Genomic DNA, 20,152 nt, shown 5'->3' with positions numbered 1-20,152 from the left:
TTTTCACCTATAATAGGGAAACCAAAAGTGCAATTAAACCTAAAATTTTTATATGAGGTATAGTGTTAATGGTGGGATACCAAATCCAACTTTCTAAATTTGGTAGTCAACTCATCCGAAAACACACCAAACTGAGCTAGGCCAAATTGGAATGTTTCATAAGTAAACTATTTTAGTTTTGTTTTTAAAATAAATGGTATTTCTTTTTTCATCCTCACCTAACAGGTCTACCAAATAGAGCCAAAATATCATAATTATTTTTTGTAAATACTGATCATCTAGCCCTCCATGTTTGCTCATTTTTTTTTCAACTTTTAACCGCATTTTAATTTTTGCTATCTTAAAATACACCATTGAATCTAGTGTATCTAGGAGCGGATAAACAAACACAAAAAACGGATTGACAACTATATTATTTTAAAATCTATAATTAAACAATTTATTCCAATTTAAATTAGAGGTCCCCAGTATTTTATTTATATATATATATATTATTCAATAGAGGGGTTGAGGGCATGTGAACCCCTCCCTAGATCCACCATGTTGAAAAAAAGAAAAAGAGAGATGAGTACATTACTCTCAACAATTCACTTTTCTAATTACATTAATTAAAATTGTAGATATAAGCACATATTCATTCTCTTGGCCTAAGGTAGATATCGAAAAATAGAAGAGTAGGCAAAGAAGGTGACAGAAACCAACTACCTAACCGAAATGTTATTTCAATGAAGTTATTTTACCTAATAGTAGCATCACCTAAGAGGTCTTGTTTGATTCTTAAAAATTAGGCTTTTAATAAATAAAAATATAATTTTAATAATTTAAAAAAGATAAAATAAATTTTAGTTACTATATAATTTTAATTTTAGTTTTTAATATTTTTTTATTCATTTTTAGTTATTATTTTGAATTTGTTTTATAAAAAATGATATTTTTAATCTATAAAAAAGTTTCTAAAATCAAAATAGAGATTAGAAGTGAATAAATTTTATTTTATGCATTAAATTTAAAATGTCGTAGTTTTATAGAGATTAAAAATATATTTAACCTCAAAAAAAATTACTCATATATTATTAAAAATAAAAGATACAATTATTCATGCGGTCTCTTAAATGTATAATTATATATAAGTATAAATAAAACTTATTTAACAAATTTTATTAAATGATAAAATTGGAGAAATTGAATGTTATTAAATACTAATATTAGAAATATAAGAAGGGTATATTCAACCACAAACCACAATTATTGGTGTCGACACAATATTTATTGAAAATAATTTATTGAGGTCAAATCATAAAAAATGACTCAAATTCGGTCTGAAGAAAATAAAATTGACAGAACTGATTATTAATTCATAAAATAGAGAAACAAAGAAGGACACATAGTCATAATCACAGTATTTATGCATAGAGTTATTATTACCCTTTACGGGAACATTTTTTGTGATTAGTGATTCTTGCAAGAGATATTTTGAAAAACATTTTTCATTTAAATTTTTTCATCTCATTCAAAAGCACGTTTTATAAATATGAGGGCACATTTCAATTAACTAAACCAAACTGATCTTAATGCTATGAAATCTGTAAATTCATGGTCAGGAAAATATTTTTAATTAAGCTTTCTATAAAATAAAATAAATAAAAAAACTAGTTATTGACTATTAACAACCATTATAAATGTATAATGACATAATCCATCAGAAATGAATTAAAAAGAAGAAATTGATCAAATATACATATTAAAAAATATAATTGATCCCACTTAATAATCTGTATAAAACGAATAAAAAGACCAAGTATATTTTTTAAAGTATCATCTATGATTAATAATTTAGGTTATATGGAATTATAAAAAGTTGAATTCAATGAAAAATAATTTAGATATGTTATCGTTAAATAGATGAACAATTACTCAAATTTGTTTATATTTCACTTGTTTATATTTCACTCACAATAGAGTATAATGAATAATGACTTAAAAATGTCCCCACAAGACCCTGAAGTAATTTTTTTTTGTTACAAAAATCCACATAATATTAATTTTGTGTCAAAATTATAATTTAATTGACGTTAAATTGAGAAAAATAAAATAATGCTACAGTTGATCACTTTTTAAAAGTTATTCAACCCTTAAGAGAAAATATAAATTTAATAAAAATAAAATAAAATTAATGTACCTCTTAAAATTTAACTTGTTGAATTGACGTTAATCAAATCATCATTTCAATCATAAATATGATAAAAGTCGTTAAGTTATACTTTTGAAAATTGTTATATATCTCCATTAGAATTTTAAATATATTTTAAACACTATTACACAATAAACCACATATGAAATATGTTCATAGTAGAATTTAATCTTATTTTACAACGAATGTTAAAGTGAGTTTATTAAGTAAGATATATTGAATTAAGATTTAAATTTTTTTTTTATTAAAAAGTCTCGTGGTATTAAATTGGGACAATCGAAATTTTTAAAATTGGATTTATAAATCTAATGATGTTCAATCAATACTTTTTTTTACCATTTAAAAAAATTCACGTGATATTAAAAAAAAAAAAAATTTTGATAGATTATTTGTACAGTGAATTTTCTATGTTGCAAGCATCATCTTTCCATGTATTGATTAATTGACATCTAATATTGGTAATACACGATAATTGTACAATTTAGATTCACGCATTTTTTTTTTATCAAGGACGACTAATACACATATATTATTTAGTCGTGCATTAATTGTGCCCCGAAAATATTCATTTATGGTTAATGTAAAATTGAGTTTTTGATGTAAATAGTTATTACTAAAATAAACTTCGATTCATTGATACCGTTTGATCGAATATTTATTCAATGTCTACATTTAATTCATTTATGCATTTGATGGAGGATATTTAATTTTGGTGTTGATAATTATATGTGTGGCTTAAACTAAGTAAATGGATGGAACTTATATTTGTAAGAGATTCCGTAGTGTTAGGTTGTACTAGGGTTAAAGTTTCTTGCACCAAAACTTAATAGAATTTAGATATTATAGATGAGAGTGTATTGTATAATAAAATGTTGATTAATATTTTAAAAACTTTATTTTAGTATTTTAAAATTTTAAAATTAAAAAACTTATTTAGATTATTTGTTTTTAAAAATTATTTTCTAAAACTATTTTTAATATTATAATTGTTTGAATACTTGTATTAATTGTTTGAATATTATCTTTTTATATTTTATTTTTGCAAAGTCATCAATAATTATTTTTTATAATACTAAAAATATGTTCATTATTATCAACAAATTTCAAATTTTTAATAGAAAAAATAAGATTAATTTATTTATTTGTGACGTAGTAAATTTTAAAAATTTCTCTTAATAGATGAAACCGTAAAATCTTTTTAATAAATTTTAATTTTTATAAATATAATTCCATTATCAAACTATAATAATTATTATATTTTTGATAAATTTGAATGTGTAGAAACATAACATGTTGTACTTATATATATATATATATTTTTTTTTTATCATTATATATTATTAATTTATATAACTTATATATTTGTTTTAATTGTATAAAATTTTTATGGTATTCGAATTTTTTTTATTTTTTTAAAGATTTTTAAATATTTAAATTTTTAAATCCGATTGAACCGTACTAACATGTACTTGTCTCTAATGTGTTAGTTTTTGTGATAAAAACTTATCATTATAATTTTAAGAGACAAAGTTTAAATTTTATATAAAACAAATGTATAAAATAGATATGAATATCATTGTTGTTAATAATAATTTCTCTTTTTCTAATTTAAAACAAAATTAATCTATTTTTAATTGGTTTTAATTTTATAAGAAAGTATTGTACATATCAATTCAAAAAACACTGACTATTTTTTATTGATTCAAATTAATTTTTTCTAAAATGTAAAATAAATGGATTCATTTTACATTTTTGTTTTGTTTAGGGATGATAAATACTACTATAAAACTCATATTAGATTCGAATCCAACACAAAATATTTAACTTAATAATATTAATATTTTTCAATTGAATTATAGCTTAATATTTCAATCCATACTTATTATTAAGCAAGTAAATTCAAATAAAAAATAATGTTTATTTGTTTTGAAAAATTCAACCAATTACTTAACTATATGTTAACGTTGTGGTATTAGTAATAAAAAAATACATAACAAATTAACATAGCAGGTATGGCTATTTTTTTTACTGTCACCACACATGTATGCATGCCATTTATATTTACTACGTCATTATTTTAAAGAAAATTCAAAGTTGTTCAATATTTTTATTTTGCTATTAATGAAAAAACAAGTTCTCTGTATCTTTTTAATTTCTAAAGAAGTGAGTAGTAAAAAATAAAATATGTAAAAGTTGTTTTGGTTTTTTTATTTTAAAAATAGTAAAATAGAAAATAGTTTTTAAAAATAATTTTTCAAAACCATGTATTCAACAACATTTTTGTTTTTCAATTTTCAAAAACTAAAAAACAGTTTTTGGAAATTTATTAAAACAACCCCTTATTTTTTATTTTTTCAATTTTTTTAACTGTCTAGTCAAAAATCTATTTTTAAAAACAAATCTTTTAAATAATTTTTTTCTTAATTCTATTCTTTAAAATAGTTTTCTAAATCAAGTTTATAAAATAATTTTTAAAAACTAAAATATAAAAAATATTTCAAACTTATCCTAAGTTTCAAGCATTTCTTTTCAATATTTATTTAAAATTCATAGAGTCTATTGTGATTCTATAAATCGATAAAGTCATTTCAAATCCTATAAAATAAAAAATCTTATAATATAAATCCATTGAAATCCAAATTACAAAATATTAATTTTAAAAAAATTATAAATTATTACAACCTTCCTTAGTCTTTTAAAATCCACAAGACTTTTATTTGCAATTTTTTATTTTTGTAAAAAAATTTCAACCCAATACATTAAGTTGAAAAAAATAAAATAAAGCACCAATAGGTTATTGTTTAAAAACCCTCCAAATCTTTAACTGCAATTATCAACATTACTCTAAAAAAAATATAAACAATTATCGACTATACTATAAAAAAAAAATATAAATTCAATAAAATTAAAAGAAAACATATATATCCTTCAAACTTATTTCTGAAAACTATTCGCGTTGAAATTTCACATGTTTAAAATTTCACCTATTTTAAACACTATTACATGATATACCATATATAAAGTGGTTTGAAGTAGAAAAATTCGGCCTTACTATAAAAATGAATGATAAAATAAGTGTTATAATAATTATAATTAATAGACAAAATCTAACATCAACCAACCGCAGTCCAGCGTGGATTAGTTGAAAAAAATATTTAAAACTTCAAGAATATATCTGACGTGTTAAATATGACGTGTCACCGTGTTATTCGTAAAGAAAGGTGAGAAAGAATTTATGAGAAAGAAGTATATAATGATGAGTGTTGAAAAAATGTAACATTAAGAAAAAATGGAGAAGTCAAGGAAAAGAGTATTGCTAACCTCAAATGGCGACGACGTTTCACAGGGCATTGCTTTCAATTTAGCCAAACAAGGATGCAGGTCAATAACATACACACTCTTCATTTCTTCATTATACATTTCTCATTTTATTATTAATTTATTTAATATTTTTAGGTTGGTTTTATTGGGAAACGCAACACAATTACAGAGCATTGCAACTAAAATAACGGATTCCGTTTTCGCGGAAGGCGTTGCCGTTACTGATCCTGTTGTTCATGTTGTTGGATTGGATATGGAGAATCAATCTGAATCTGTTTTTCATGATGCTGTTGATAAGGCTTCTAAGATTTTAGGGAAATTGGATGCTTTTGTTAACTGTTACTCTTACGAAGGTAAAAACAATTACACAAACGTTTTTCTTAAATTTACCATCAAAAATACACACTTGGGCAAATTGAAGTTTAGAGGCAAAAATAAAATCATTTAAGGATGCATAGTTTTTATTATCAAGAGGCTAATATCAAAAGATTAGACCATTTAGAGACTAATTTTTTATTATTTATTTGGTCTAGTTTTTGTGTGTGAATCTATAACCTGAATGAAGTGGGGTTTTATTCATTTGAAACAGGAAAGATGCAAGATCATCTTGAGTTATCTGAGAGTGAGTACAAAAAAATAGTTAGTATAAATTTCATGGCAGCGTGGTTTTTGTTAAAGGCTGTTGGCCAAAGCATGCGGAAATTCAACACGGGAGGGTCCATTGTATTTGTAACATCGATAATTGGTTCTGAAAGAGGGATTTATCCAGGTGCTGCTGCTTATGCCTCAGCCTTGGCTGGAGTTCATCAGTTAGTTCGGGTAAGAAAATATCTATTCGAAACTTTTGTTTTCAATTTATCTTTTTGTTCTGCAGATAACATTATTATGGTACAGGCAAATCATTTATTTGAAAATCAGCTAGTAAATAAAACTGAATAAGAAGAGAGATTTTTATGACTTAGTGATTGTTGTATATGATATTGTCCTTGTGTAATGAAATATCTTTATTTGCACTGCAAACATTTTTTACTTTCATTGAAGATCAAACTTTTCGTCTGACTTTTTCTGCAACAAGTTGTGTTTCGAATACAGTTGAAACTGATTTAGCCCCAATGATTCATTTATGTGGTTACTTTATGGCCTGTGGTCACGAAAAATTAATTACTTTATTGCTCGTGGCCAAAGGTATATTAGTCATTTGGATTATATCTTTGCTGGCTAGTTTTCTACATTAATACAAGAAATTTAGTAGATATACTTTTACAGCTGTCCCTGCACGGATTGCACAAGAGATGAAGAGGGAATTTGTATGTGTTTGCTGCATGCTAGAGAATGAGCAATTTAAATAAGAGTTATGAGAAGGATGATAATAGGTAACTGAGATAGTACAGGATTAATGGGGAATTGGTAAATGGGTAACTGAGATAGTGCAGGGTTAATGGGAAATTGGTAAAAGTATGAACTCTCCTTTCTTTACATACTCATTAATCTTTACCATCATTCATAACTAACTACTGTTATTTACAACCTAACAATTAACCCCCTAACTAACAGCTCTATTAGTGTTGTCAAATAGCCGTTATAGCCTAGCGGAAGTTGAACAAATCTCTATTGTTCCACAATATGCTATTTAGTATGCCGTGTTGCCCAATAGCCGCTATTGCGGCACTATAACAGATAAATGACTTGCCAGGCAACCCCCAAAATTGCATCTTTCCCTCCAAGTTCAAACAGAGAGAAATGTCCTTCAAATTCATGACTTGCCGTCTGAAAAGTGAAAACTCATCTCCTTGCAGCAGTCTTGCGCTTCCTTTTTTAACCCATCATCCAACTGTATAGAAGATTTGGGGTGACATCAGCCTTAGCTAACTATCTGTTAAAGAGATAAACCGCATAAAACTAAATCGGTTACTATAGAAAATGAACTTCTACCTCTATTATGACAATTTCCTTTCCTTTTATGTTCATCACTCCCTAGCCTAATGGATAACTCCTTACTGTTATTTACAAGTTTCAACCAATCAATTAACCACTAACTAACAACTTCTCCTTTCAATGTCCCCTCCTTACACTATCTGTTGTCTCAATGCTGACTGCACCTTGTTCCTATCAGGTATGGAAATCAAGTGAGAAGGATAGTTCAGGTTCTGTTCCTAGTTCACCTTAAAAAAATGAAGAAAAGAAAACACCCCCACCCTGCAAAGGGGGGAAGTATATTTTATAGTGTTCTTGAAGCTTTTGATCCCCTTCTTGTCTTCTTTGCATTATTTATACATATTCTTATTCCTCCAGTTGTCGAATTTATCTTTCTTTCGACATATCTATTTTATATATTAAATGCATTCATTATCTTTTCAATCTGCTTGTCAATTGGGGACTGATTTTATTCTAAAAGGTATCAAATCAAATTTATGTACATTAGTAATTGAATTGGAAGATAAGGTTGCAATCCATTTGAAACTGAAAGCATGTGGTTAGAATCGGAAGAATCAGCTTTGATTTGGCTGAGGGGATATGCCCAAAAAATGCAGTGCATGTTTAATCGAGTTAATCTAATTAGTTTTCCCTAAGCAAAAGGAAAAAGGCACTATGTGATCAGTTGAGATGATTAAGTCAAACTGAGATTGTTTACAGCTGATAAATAAATTTACATGGCATGGCTTATATCGATGTGGTATGTTATATGGTATGATAATTTATTTATGCCTATTCTGAAGTCGATGCTAGTACTTGAAGTTCCTATTCATCTTTACCAACTTCTGTAATTTTATGCTGCGATTGGATTATTCATTATCTCATATACAAGCCATGTCTTTTGAAGTTGTTCAGATATATACTATTGTAGCTCAATTAACTATATATTGGCTATTGCACAATCCAAGAAAGCTTTTACTTACATTTCATATTTGAAAATATTAGAAAGTCTTGAGATCTTTAATGTTATCTTCTATTCAAACATTATTGTTTATATAAGTTGAGTCTCTATCGATTTGTTTTGCTCAGGCATCAGCTATGGAGATAGGGAAGTACCAGATCAGAGTTAACGCCATTGCGCGAGGCCTTCACCTGGAAGATGAATTCCCATTAACAGTGGGAAAGGAAAGGGCAGAGAAGATGGTGAAGGATGCAGCACCACTTGAGAGATGGCTTGATGTTAAGAATGATCTTTCTTCTACAGTCATCTATCTAATTAGTGATGGCTCATGCTACATGACAGGAACAACCATATATGTTGATGGAGCACAGTCTATAACTAGGCCTAGGATGCGTTCCTTTATGTGATGATTGTTACTCAAAGCTGCTTCTGAAAGGAACTTATCAAGGGATGTTTGTTCATGCATCTGCTTTATCCTTGTGCATATCAAATTGCATGATTTATCCAAAAACAAAGTCAAAATTTGGGTTTGATAGCAGTATTTTGCTATGCCCTTATATATATTATTGAGTGTATGTTAAAGTTGCAGCTTTACTAAATAAATTTGTGGATATATGAGGCCCAAAGCCCATCTACAATTGAGAAATTTGAATGAAAAGAAGTTAGTACAGAAATAATCTTACTATTCACACTAATGCTCAGAAGCTTGCTCTATACAAAAAATGCAGAAAGAGATCTTAGTTGATTCACTCAAATGTTTTTATTTTTTATTTTGGTTACATCCAATCTTTACACAGGATTTTTTTTTCCACCATGCAATGACCAATATAAGTACTGTTTTACCCACAACATCTTCAACCTTAGAACCTGAGTCATTGTCTCACAGAACTTCTTCACACTAAATACTACTGGGTAATATTCTTTTACCTCATTTTTTGCAGAATTACTGCACACATTCAACTAATACTAATTCTCTCATCAACTAGCTTGGAAGATATAAAAACATAGTGTTCTTCTATTTTTCAATTTCTAGCCACATGTTGAAATAGATGTCACTTCAAATAGTTGTTTATGACCCTTAAATGTGATTTAAATTTGTTCTACAAGTACCTTTCATTTGTGTCATTTTCTCTTTTAAGTCAAAAATAGCAACTTTGTTTGTTGACTATTCTAATAAACCTTCTGGGAGGATTCCTTTTGCAGCATTTTGAGTTGTTTTACGAAACATAAAAAAGTGTCGGTAGAAGTGATCACATATACCAAATATGGAGAAACATAAAATGTTCAGGTTTGAACCCACATCCCAACATATCAAATATCTTTACAACTACTATATGAATTATACTTACAAAATTTAAATTAATTTTTTTTTTTTATCTTCCTAGTTGGATTTTCTCCGTATGCAAGAATTAGGTATCCAACATGAGCATGTCCTTTAGCTAGAAATTCAAGGATTTGATCCTTGACTGTGTGAGGATATTTTAGTTGAAACTTGATTATTCTACTGAGCTCTCTTGGCTTATAGACGTTTGAAATTCTTATGAGAATTTTTCCAAGCCAAGTGTTTATCATAGTAAGTTTATGATACCCTTGTGATTGCTTGGAACAATCTTTTGAAGCTCCTTTTCATCTTGTACTACTTTCATCTAAGCATGATAGCTTTATTCTATAATTTTTTGTATAACTACTTGACCATCCAACCATGTTGAATTTGCTTTTGACTTTTTGTTATAAATATTCTAAAAGGATAATCTGAAATCTTTTTCTTAAAAAGTGTAAAGCCAGTCTAATTAGTTAATAACAACATGCATGATTCTCTATACGTTGTGTTTTAAGATTATGCACATTATATACTTTAGAAGTTAATAAATAACCAGCGTATGATATGACCCCAAAAAAGTTATATACTTTCCAAGACTATCCTTGTTAAGAATGTTAAATTAACAACAACAAAAAATATTAGTAAAGCTCATTTTAAGTTATTCAATTCTTTCATATGACCTTTCAATAAAAGCTGATCAAGAATTCCTCTTTGACCATATATGGTCAAAAAAATGTTTCTAAATATTAGACTAATTTAAAATGGTTCAAACCATTTATGGTAAAGTCCTATTTCTCCTGTCCATAATATTTTGTTGAGATGTCCATAAACCAAAAAAGTTGTTTGATTTGTCATTCTCATAAAAAAAAATGAGCTATCACTTTTCTCCATGATTACTCCTTACTACTTTTTCATTCTAAATGGCTCGATCATTTGGATTGATAATGAGAAAATAATGCATTGTTCAAGTTCCTTAAACAAGTGATCATAAAAAACATCCCTTAAATACACTCTAAATCTTCAAGGAGATTAATTCAAAGAGTAACTTGATTAATTAACCAAAATAATCAACTTGTAGCCAAGGCTCTTAATCTACATAAACCAAATACATCAACAAGTAAAAAAAATGGTTTCACGTTCAAATATCTTACTCTTTTACATCAACTTCATTAGTAATTTTCAAAAGCAATAATACAAGATTGATAAGACAGATACTCTAGACAAATGGAATAGAAATCATTGGTTATAATGCTTTAGAATATGATATTTTCTTTAAAGAAATCTTTTGTGATCCATTCAATAGAATAAAGGACACAATTTCACAGCCACTCATAAGGTTGTCCTTTAAACCTTTTGCATAGCCAATCACATACACACACACACGCGCACAAAATACATATACTTACACTAGCAAATTACAAATTCACATGTCTGCCATAAACAAAATGACAATGCTATATAAAATTTACATAGGATAGCAAAATCTTAGCAAAATCAAAGTAAAGAAAAGCATGTCGGTCTTAAAATTGAGGCCATATACATTTGTTAGCAATAATATTGTTTGTCTGTACTGTAGAAGTAGTAAGCCATTGGCTGTGATAATCAGCTAGACTTGTTTGTATTTTTTGGATCAACCAGAAAGCCAAAAATGCACCTGTTCAAGTCGAATTGACCTGACCCTCTCAATCATCTTCATCACATTTTCAAGTTCCAACCTCAGGCATTTGAGGGACCTACCATGAGATGGATTGAAAGATTAGCAGACAAAGAGATTCTAAATTGGTTAGACATACCAATAATCAAACCACAAACACTCCCCACCATTTTATCTTAGTAAAACTTCAGCCACTGACTCTTGAATCTCTTTTCCCCTCTCTCCCACACAATCACAATCTCTCTTGTTTTTACCAAACGAAAGTCTTACAAAAGAATATCTTATGGGTCTTTTCCGGAAAAAACACAGTTTTTATGCCATCTGGAAGATACTTCTGGACAAAAACACAATTTTTTCTCCGTCAGTAAGTATACTTTCAAACATGTGTAGTTTTTTAGAAACGTGGGGTGAAAAATGAAGCTTTCCGACTTTGCGCCTCTTTTTAAGGGTCGGATTCTTGTGTGAGGAAAAGGCAATTAGGCTGAGTACCAAGATACGCAACTCTTAACCACTTGATTTTTCAGATGGAATACATTTAGAAACACAGTTGTGCAGCCACTTGTCGTGAACCGATATGTGATCTGAATCGTCTGAAATCTGAAAGGGAAGCTCGAAAAGTTCGATTTTTCAGCAGTTATTTAATTTGCAATCGTTTTTTTAGTTTGACCTTCGACTTCAACCTGCTTGGTTATTTTTTTATGCTGCCGAAATTGAGCATTGCTTTCACGTTTTGAAGAACATTAGCAGCCTGAAAGTTGCCAAGGATAACTTGCCGAAAAGAAGCAGTGAATCACTCATGAGTCTATTTATCCATTCTAGGAAAGGTCGCTTCGTTTCAGATGAGTACAGGTAATCCATAATTGTGGAATGATTTTATTCGCCCATCCCAACCGGCAGTCACGATGACTAGACCCCACGCATGACAGTTGGAAGTACTCTTGCAAGAGGATTTCAAGAACTTGTATGCAGATTTGTGCAATGCTGATTTTATAGACTTGGGACTCGAAGTAGGGAGCTTCTCCTCGGGCCAAGTTGCCGAACCTTTTGGAAAAGAATCCAAGAAAAAATCTTGGCTTAGAGAAAATGATGAGGGGGGATCGAGGCACATAGCTTGGTTTGACCTCTTATTTAGGACATCCAATTTTTTAGCATTTTCGATGTTCTCAGACTTCAAACCACACCAAGGCACCGCAACAGATGCATCTGAGAAAAACCGCTCACAGGACCTAATCTTCTTAGCTTTCACGGGGCGAGACTCGTCGTCACTAACATTCCACAGATATACATTGGAGTCCTCACTGGCTGATAAAATGTGCTTACCGTCTGAAGTCAAAGTTGCGGACATTACGCTCCCTGCACTAAGGCCTGAAAACAAAATATAGAAATCATTGGAAACAAGTACTCGATCAAAAACGACCCGTGATCTTTTAAAAATGTGACTACAAACTGATACAAAAATCTTGAAAAATGTAATGAAAAATAAAATACCTTTGAATTTGCCGATGACATTAAGCCCTTCAACGATTCTTACTTGTGAATCAGCACAGGTAACCATAACTTTGTTAAAATCTTGTGGAAGAAACTGAAGAACATATAATAATCATTTAGCTACAGAAAAAGAAGCTTATAAGAGAAAGACAGCAGAACTCAATTGGCACAAAAGGAAAAAGTAAAAACAATACCTGAAAGCCGGTTATTCCTCTCCCAGGAGATTTCTTTTTACCAAGTAAGCATAATTGCGATTGCATCTGTAAGTGATTATCTGATTCAAGCAAAAACAAAAGCAAGTCCAACAATGTTACTACTTCAGGAAAATGCAAGAACATGCATCTTTTCGCAAAAATGAATTTGAAGCACTTAAACTTGAGCAGGATAAAAATGGACAAAATCATGGCTATAACTGGTGTAGGTAAAGGAAAATATCAATATATATGTTAAAAAGAATATACCTGATACATTGTAAAACCGACAATTGCCTGTCAAGGAGCCAATAATCCCTCCCTGCATAAGGTAAACCATTCACCTGAAATTAATTTCCATAGAATCGTCATATCTACAGAAGGAATTTTTTAAGAAACTATACCTGTCCATCAGGTCGATAGCAAACAGCAGTGACAATTTCCTTGACATCGGTCCAATCAACAACGTGACATTCAGGAATTGCCCATATGCGGACTTTTCCATCTATTGATCCACTGATGAAATAATTATCATCCACAGGATTGAATTGTATGCATGTCACTACAAAACCATTATCATAAGATACACTTTGTGAGAAAAATCAAGGTGATACTAAAACAGATAACAAGGACAGAAAAGGCGTCGAGGCATACCATAATTACTGTGTGAGAAAACTTTCAAGCAGCAGTCACGTCCGACTTGCCACAGACGGACGGTTTTATCAACCGAAGATGACAACAGATACTGCAACAACAAAATATGAATATAGAGATCCGAATCAATTTCCGCAGAATTTCAACTACACCATAATGCATAATGTATTATTTAGCTCATTAAATAACTGAATCTATAACTTCACTCACATTATTCTTTGACCAAGAGAGATCCAAAATTTCACCTCTATGCCCTTGAAACTCATGCAATGGTTTCTCCAACAATCGGAAGACCTTTGGAGGGAAAATGATGCAAGCTGAATCTGATGTCTTTTTAAGGGTCTTCACTTTGCTCATTTTATCCTTATCGATAAATAACGGTGTCAATTCAGAGAGATCATTCACTGTAAAGTAAATGCAGGATGTATCAACTTCTGGAATGTTGATTTCGTTATGTCTCTCATCCTCAACCACTTGCCACAACCTCACGATTCCATCTTCGCCGGCACTAGCAAGATACTGCCCGTCAGGACTGAATTTCATGGTAAAAATCGGTCCTTCGTGCGCTTGAATATCTTGCCCCGTATAAAGAGCCGAAAGTTCCTTTGTTTGTTTCCTACATTGCCGAACCTTAACTCTCTGAATCCTACAACTCGAGAACGCAACACCGCCTTCTTGTCTCTCGTTATTAGACTCACCTTGCTGCCTATCCATCAAGCACGTTATCAAACGTAGTCTTCTTAACCAACCTTTTCTAGCCTTCTTTGTCCGCAACTCAGACACACCTGTCTCCTCAAACTCCTTACCAATCTCGCGTTGGCATGCGGGAGACACCCCGGCAACATTCTCATATTCATCAGAAACCACCAATCGATCCAAACCTACTTCCCTACCATCATCATTCTCCACATGCTGCCCTACTCCACTAACCGAATCCCTATCTTGGCATGCCGAATTCTCCACCAAACCAGACTTCGATGAATTCAACGAAGACAAACAAGACATCGACGAACTCAATGAAGACAAACAAGACATCGACGAACGACTCGAAAAGAAATCATCCATAAAACCACAACTTTCGGTAACACTCCCAACACCATCTTTCATTCTACTCATCTCATCTTCCCTTACATCTACTAAATTCTCATTCTCAAGGCTTCTTTGATCCAAACTCAATTCCATCCACTTTAAAAACTTACTCCTCCGCTCTCGAACACTATGGGGACTCCTAGTCCACAATTCATAACCAAAATCTCTCAACAAACCCTCCACCACTGGACTAGAATCAGTTTCAGGGTTATCAGTAACACCATAATTTGCATCTGACATTAACACAACATCATCTTGAGCATCAAAAAATTGAACTTCTTCATCATTTGACCTATCCATTATATTCTTCTTATTCAACCCATGAAATCACCCTCAAACAAGCAACATTTCAAGCAAGTGGCAGAATGTAGGAAAATCCTTATTTCAAAACTATATATACACACAAACAAACAAAAAAACACAGAAATCAATATCAAACAATATGAACATGATTTATTTATTTAAGAAAAAAATGATAATAATAAAAATAAGAATAAAACAGAAACCAAGAGATCCAACAGAGATCCCAATTCATACCCATTGAACCAAGTCTTACAAAGAACAACGATTCCCCAATTTTTTAATTACAAAATCATTTGTAATAAATAATAATAATAATAATAATAATAATAATAATTTTAGAAGAAAAATAAAAAATTAACCCATGTTTTGAAACACAAAAAAGGATCAAATTTTGAAAACCCAACAAGATAATTTTGAAGGAAAAACAAAAGGGTTGCGTTAGAAGTAAGAAATGAATAAGTAAAAGAGGAAAATTGTAACAAGGGGGAGAACATTTTTTTATAGGAAACAGGGAGAAAAAAATGGCATGCTTACATAGATGTGTAATTTGGTTTGTTTAATGTGAAGAAGAAGATTTATGTCTTGAAAGCGAGAAAGACGCAGATCGAAGCAGCAGCATCCATGAAAGATTGGAACATTCTCTCTCTCTCTCTCTCTTTCTCTCTCTCTCTCAGACACAAATGAAGAAACACAATGGAACTAACTAGGTGGAAGAGGAAACAAAAACTAAAATATTTATTATTAATTTTAGGTAAAAAAAACAAAAAGAACCGTAATAAAATGAAAAGGACAAAAAATATGTTATTTTTCATAAAATCGATAAATAATTAGTATTAATTAAACTGTTCGATTCAGTGCTCGTATATTACCGTTTTTTTAATAAAAATAGTCAACATTTTAAAGCGTTTGCAATATGTTGAGTTTCTTTTTCAAAAGAAAATATTTTTTATTAAAAAATATGTTAATTTTATAAGAATTTGATTGATATATTTTTTTTTTAAATTACTTTTTTTAATAGATTTTAGTGAAGTTTAATTTTTTTATACATTCAAAAAAAATCCTGTATAATTAACTTCATAAGTGTTTATAATAAAAGTCAAATATTATTAATAATATAATAATTATAATTGATTGACAATATAAATTTTATTATATTAATTATAAATTTAAATTAAATTTTATATAAAATCAGTGTGAGTTTATTTTTCATCGATAGAAATGATTTATTTATCATGTCATAGTAATGATTTTACAAGGTAGTTACCAAAGTGAAGTTATTTAACAAAACATGGGACTTTATTATATAAAAAGAAATTGGAGAAAAAAAAATTAATCAAAACCATATTAATAATGTTCTCGAGGAGATTTAAATTATATAAATATTACAAAGTTAAACTACGTTGATGTTATAACATATTCATCAATATAAAACAAAATATAACATTTTTTATCAAAAAATAGTGTAAAATGAAATTACAAATAATGTATATTCTATTTTTTAGAAATATATATTGTTAATATAAATTTTTTTACACTTACATCCAATAACAATCATATATTCTACTAAATCATTTTACTTTAATTCAGTTTAATAATATAACATAAAAATAGACGATTCACATCGATTAATATATAATTATAAAAATTAATCTTTTAAAATTTATTAAAAGTATTTATATCTCTAAATATATGTTGTTGATTAAATTTTTTTAGTATTTATTACTTGTGTCTACTATATTAATATTAAAAGTGATTTTTTTTTAAATAAAAAAAATCGGTAAAAGATTAATATTTTATTCTATTTATATAAATTTGAAAGGAAAAAAAGTGTAATAAAGTAAAGTAGAAAAGGAAGACAAGCACATTGAAATTCGTGAACGGATGACCCAAGAAACGGGACATTGAGAGCCTGCAAATTTACCACGTCTCACTCAACGTTTTGTGCAGTAAATACTTATTACTTAACCCTCCTTTTCTTTCTTCAAAGGGAAATGCAATTTTACAATACTCCCTAATTTAAGATAGCTTATTTAATAAATTTTGAGATAAAATAAATGCGCCTCTTTTTTTTAGTTTTTTTTTTTTTATAACTTTCTTTTTTAATTTTTCTAATTAAAATACTCTCTTTTTAAAACTATATTCTAAAATACTTTATTTTTATACTCACTAATAAGAGGTTGCAAATGACAATTTATTTAAAAAAGTCCGAGTTTATAAAGGCAACTCTCTTAAAAAAAATTCAACAATAAAAAAGTTAATTTTTTTTAAATTAACAATATATATATATATATATATAAATCATAAAAAGATACAAACACAAATTTTAAATTACATAGATCGATTAGAGTTTTCTATAATATTTGAACAATATTTTTAAATATAACAAATCCGAATTAAAAAAAGTCATCCAAATAATACTCGTATTAGAATTGAAATGAACATCAGAGAAAAAGTGTCAAGAAAATACTGATTATGTCGGTTAACTAGTCATACTCGAAAACATTATCCAAATGTTACAGGAAACTGTAGTCAATCTATTTAATTTAAAATTTATATTTTTTTATAAATTATATTAATTAACTATATATATATATATTTAAACAAAAATAATGATTATTTTGAAAAAATAATTATTTACTTATAATTTTATTTGTGTTTACTTAATTAAATAATTTAATTTAACTGTTATTTCAAATCTGAATAACATTTGATGTAATTTAAATTTTAAATCAATTCTAATTTAAATAAATCTTAACAAATCAATTTTTTTTTACTCACTTAATGATCCAAATCTAAACTAATCGTAATAAAATTTTGAATTACCAATATAGTAATTAAAATAGAAATAACAAAAATAAATGATAAAATTTTGTCTATAGCTTCAAACTTAATTTTTACTATGATAATATTATAATACTCTGATTCATGCAATTCAATAGATGTTAGTAGAATACACTTACGTTAACTCTTAAATTACTGTGTTACTTTCTAACATTAGTTTTTAAAATATTTTTACAAATATCTCTATATTAATGGATGTAGATTTTTTTAAGAAAATATCCTTAATTTTAAATTAATTTTTTTAATTTTTAATTTTTTTCCAATTATATACCAATCAATTCAATTTTTAAAATTTAGTAGAACATCGCATCATGAAGCAATCAAACGATAATTTTTATTTTTTATTTTAATAAAATATTGCATTTTAGGATGTTACCATTTTGTTAAATATATCTTAAATTATTTATAGTGTAATTATTATTTTATGATATAATACTCGATCAATAGGATTAAAGTAACATTTTTGGTAAGAAAAAAAACAACATTTGAACTATATATGGGTTGAAAACTCTTTCCTCTTATATGGTAAGTTGCATTATCGAAAGAGAGTAGTCCTTCTCACGCATGCAAGTCTTTTCTTTCAATCCAAATTCATCAATCTCTCTTTATGCAATGTATTCAATATCTATGATTGATCTATAATTTGTATATGTGTTTTTTCTTTCTCATGTGTATCCATTTCTCAAGAAAATAATTCGAAGCATGTAGATTGAAGATAACTCAAGTATTATAGTTTGATTCATTGAAGTTCATTGATTGGTTTGAATATTATTTAAATGCAATAGCTATAAATAAGGAAAATACTATTTTTAGTAAAGTGCCTATTTTACTTTCCAAATATATCATTTGAAGCTCTTTTTTCTTTCTTTCTTAGTATGAGTTTTTAAAATAAAAAGTTAGTAAATTGTGGATGAATAATAATAATAATAATTATAACTCTTTATAATTGGTCATTTATATGTATATATTATTTTTAATCATAAATAAAAAAATGAAATTAATATATTTAATCTATAATTTAATTTAAATATATATGAATTATTGTTGACTCAACATTTTCAATAGTTTAACATTATTTGTTTTATACTCGGGAGTTGTTGGCTTTAAAATAGCTTAATTTCTTTTTTTTCTATGTTTAAATTCTCACTATACCTAATAAAAAGTTTTCTTTTCTAATTTTATGGTTGGTGCAAAGGAGACATTACAATGCCACATAATAAAAACTAAAACTATATAAAGATAAAAAAAAAAGTTGTACACACCTTAATGCAGTAAAAAGGAGATAAGGGGGGTCGTGAATGTCCATCAACACACTAGTATAAATAAAACACACAAAAATAGTAGGATATGTGTTTCTGATGGGAGCAAACTTGTGGTTGGTTAGTCTAGTGTTGGGTATAGTTCATAGCTACCAATAAATGTTTAGAAATAATATTGTAATTTGGATCATATTAATATGAGTTATAATACTGAAAATCATAATCATTTTACTGATAACAAGATGGAACTACAATTGTTTTATAGACAAAAACATAAATATATAATTGGTCAAATTTTGCTATTAAATATTGTGTTTCATTGTTTGTCTTTTATCATTTAATTTATCTTTTCTATTGAGTTATTGGTCTAATAGAAAACAAGTGGTGACTGATAGAAAAGAACTCATCATGTGTGTTTATCACTTTCTCCGAAAAAGACTACTATGAGTTCATTGAGTGATGAATCCTTCACATACCTATAAGAAGCATTTATATAAGTGGTATGATCAACTGTGAATTCGTACTTAAAAATTATAAAAAATTCTAACGATGATCGACAATACTCTTAAGAATGAATAATTTATTATTTTCCTTGTTTTTATAGATAAAATGATCGTATGATTGATGTCAATTTAATATAAAATACTTATTTATTTTTATTAAATTAGTATTATTTAAATCATTATTTTTATCATCAAAATAAAAATAAAAATAATCGTTAATATCTACTTTTAAGAGAAGACACATGTAGTCTTTAAAATTTTAAACAAATTTCAACTACTAATAAATAGTAAATGTGGTTGGTAATAGAATTTACCTTAAAATCTATAACATGATTCACAACATTTAATTTGCTTTTCCAATCATTATAGGGCCGGAGTCCCAAACCAATTTTAATTAATCACATAATATATATATATATATATATATATATATATATATATATATATATATATATATATATA

At 28.0% G+C, this 20,152-nt stretch overlaps 2 protein-coding genes across 2 annotated transcripts; one reads left to right on the top strand and one right to left on the bottom strand.

Annotated features, from left to right (window-relative positions):
• The first annotated feature begins 5,426 nt into the window (after positions 1–5,426).
• Positions 5,427–9,061, top strand: LOC101515560 (uncharacterized). The gene is made up of 4 exons (XM_004498447.3): positions 5,427–5,572; positions 5,648–5,865; positions 6,102–6,331; positions 8,516–9,061. Exons 1-4 carry the CDS (start codon positions 5,481–5,483, stop codon positions 8,792–8,794), a joined length of 819 nt encoding a protein of 272 aa, XP_004498504.1. The 5' UTR covers positions 5,427–5,480; the 3' UTR covers positions 8,795–9,061.
• Positions 9,062–10,974: 1,913 nt separating this feature from the next.
• On the bottom strand, positions 10,975–15,801 carry LOC101515234 (uncharacterized). The gene is made up of 8 exons (XM_004498446.4): positions 15,622–15,801; positions 13,906–15,174; positions 13,696–13,786; positions 13,446–13,603; positions 13,312–13,363; positions 13,045–13,124; positions 12,851–12,944; positions 10,975–12,727 (listed from the first exon to the last, which is right to left on the bottom strand). The coding sequence occupies exons 2-8, from the start codon at positions 15,082–15,084 to the stop codon at positions 12,198–12,200; spliced, it is 2,184 nt and encodes a 727-aa protein (XP_004498503.1). The 5' UTR covers positions 15,085–15,174; positions 15,622–15,801; the 3' UTR covers positions 10,975–12,197.
• Positions 15,802–20,152: the final 4,351 nt, after the last annotated feature.

This window comes from Cicer arietinum, chromosome 4, assembly GCF_000331145.2.
Source record: "Cicer arietinum cultivar CDC Frontier isolate Library 1 chromosome 4, Cicar.CDCFrontier_v2.0, whole genome shotgun sequence".
Classification (NCBI taxonomy): domain Eukaryota; kingdom Viridiplantae; phylum Streptophyta; class Magnoliopsida; order Fabales; family Fabaceae; genus Cicer; species Cicer arietinum.
This window is presented reverse-complemented; position numbering and strand designations above follow the sequence as displayed.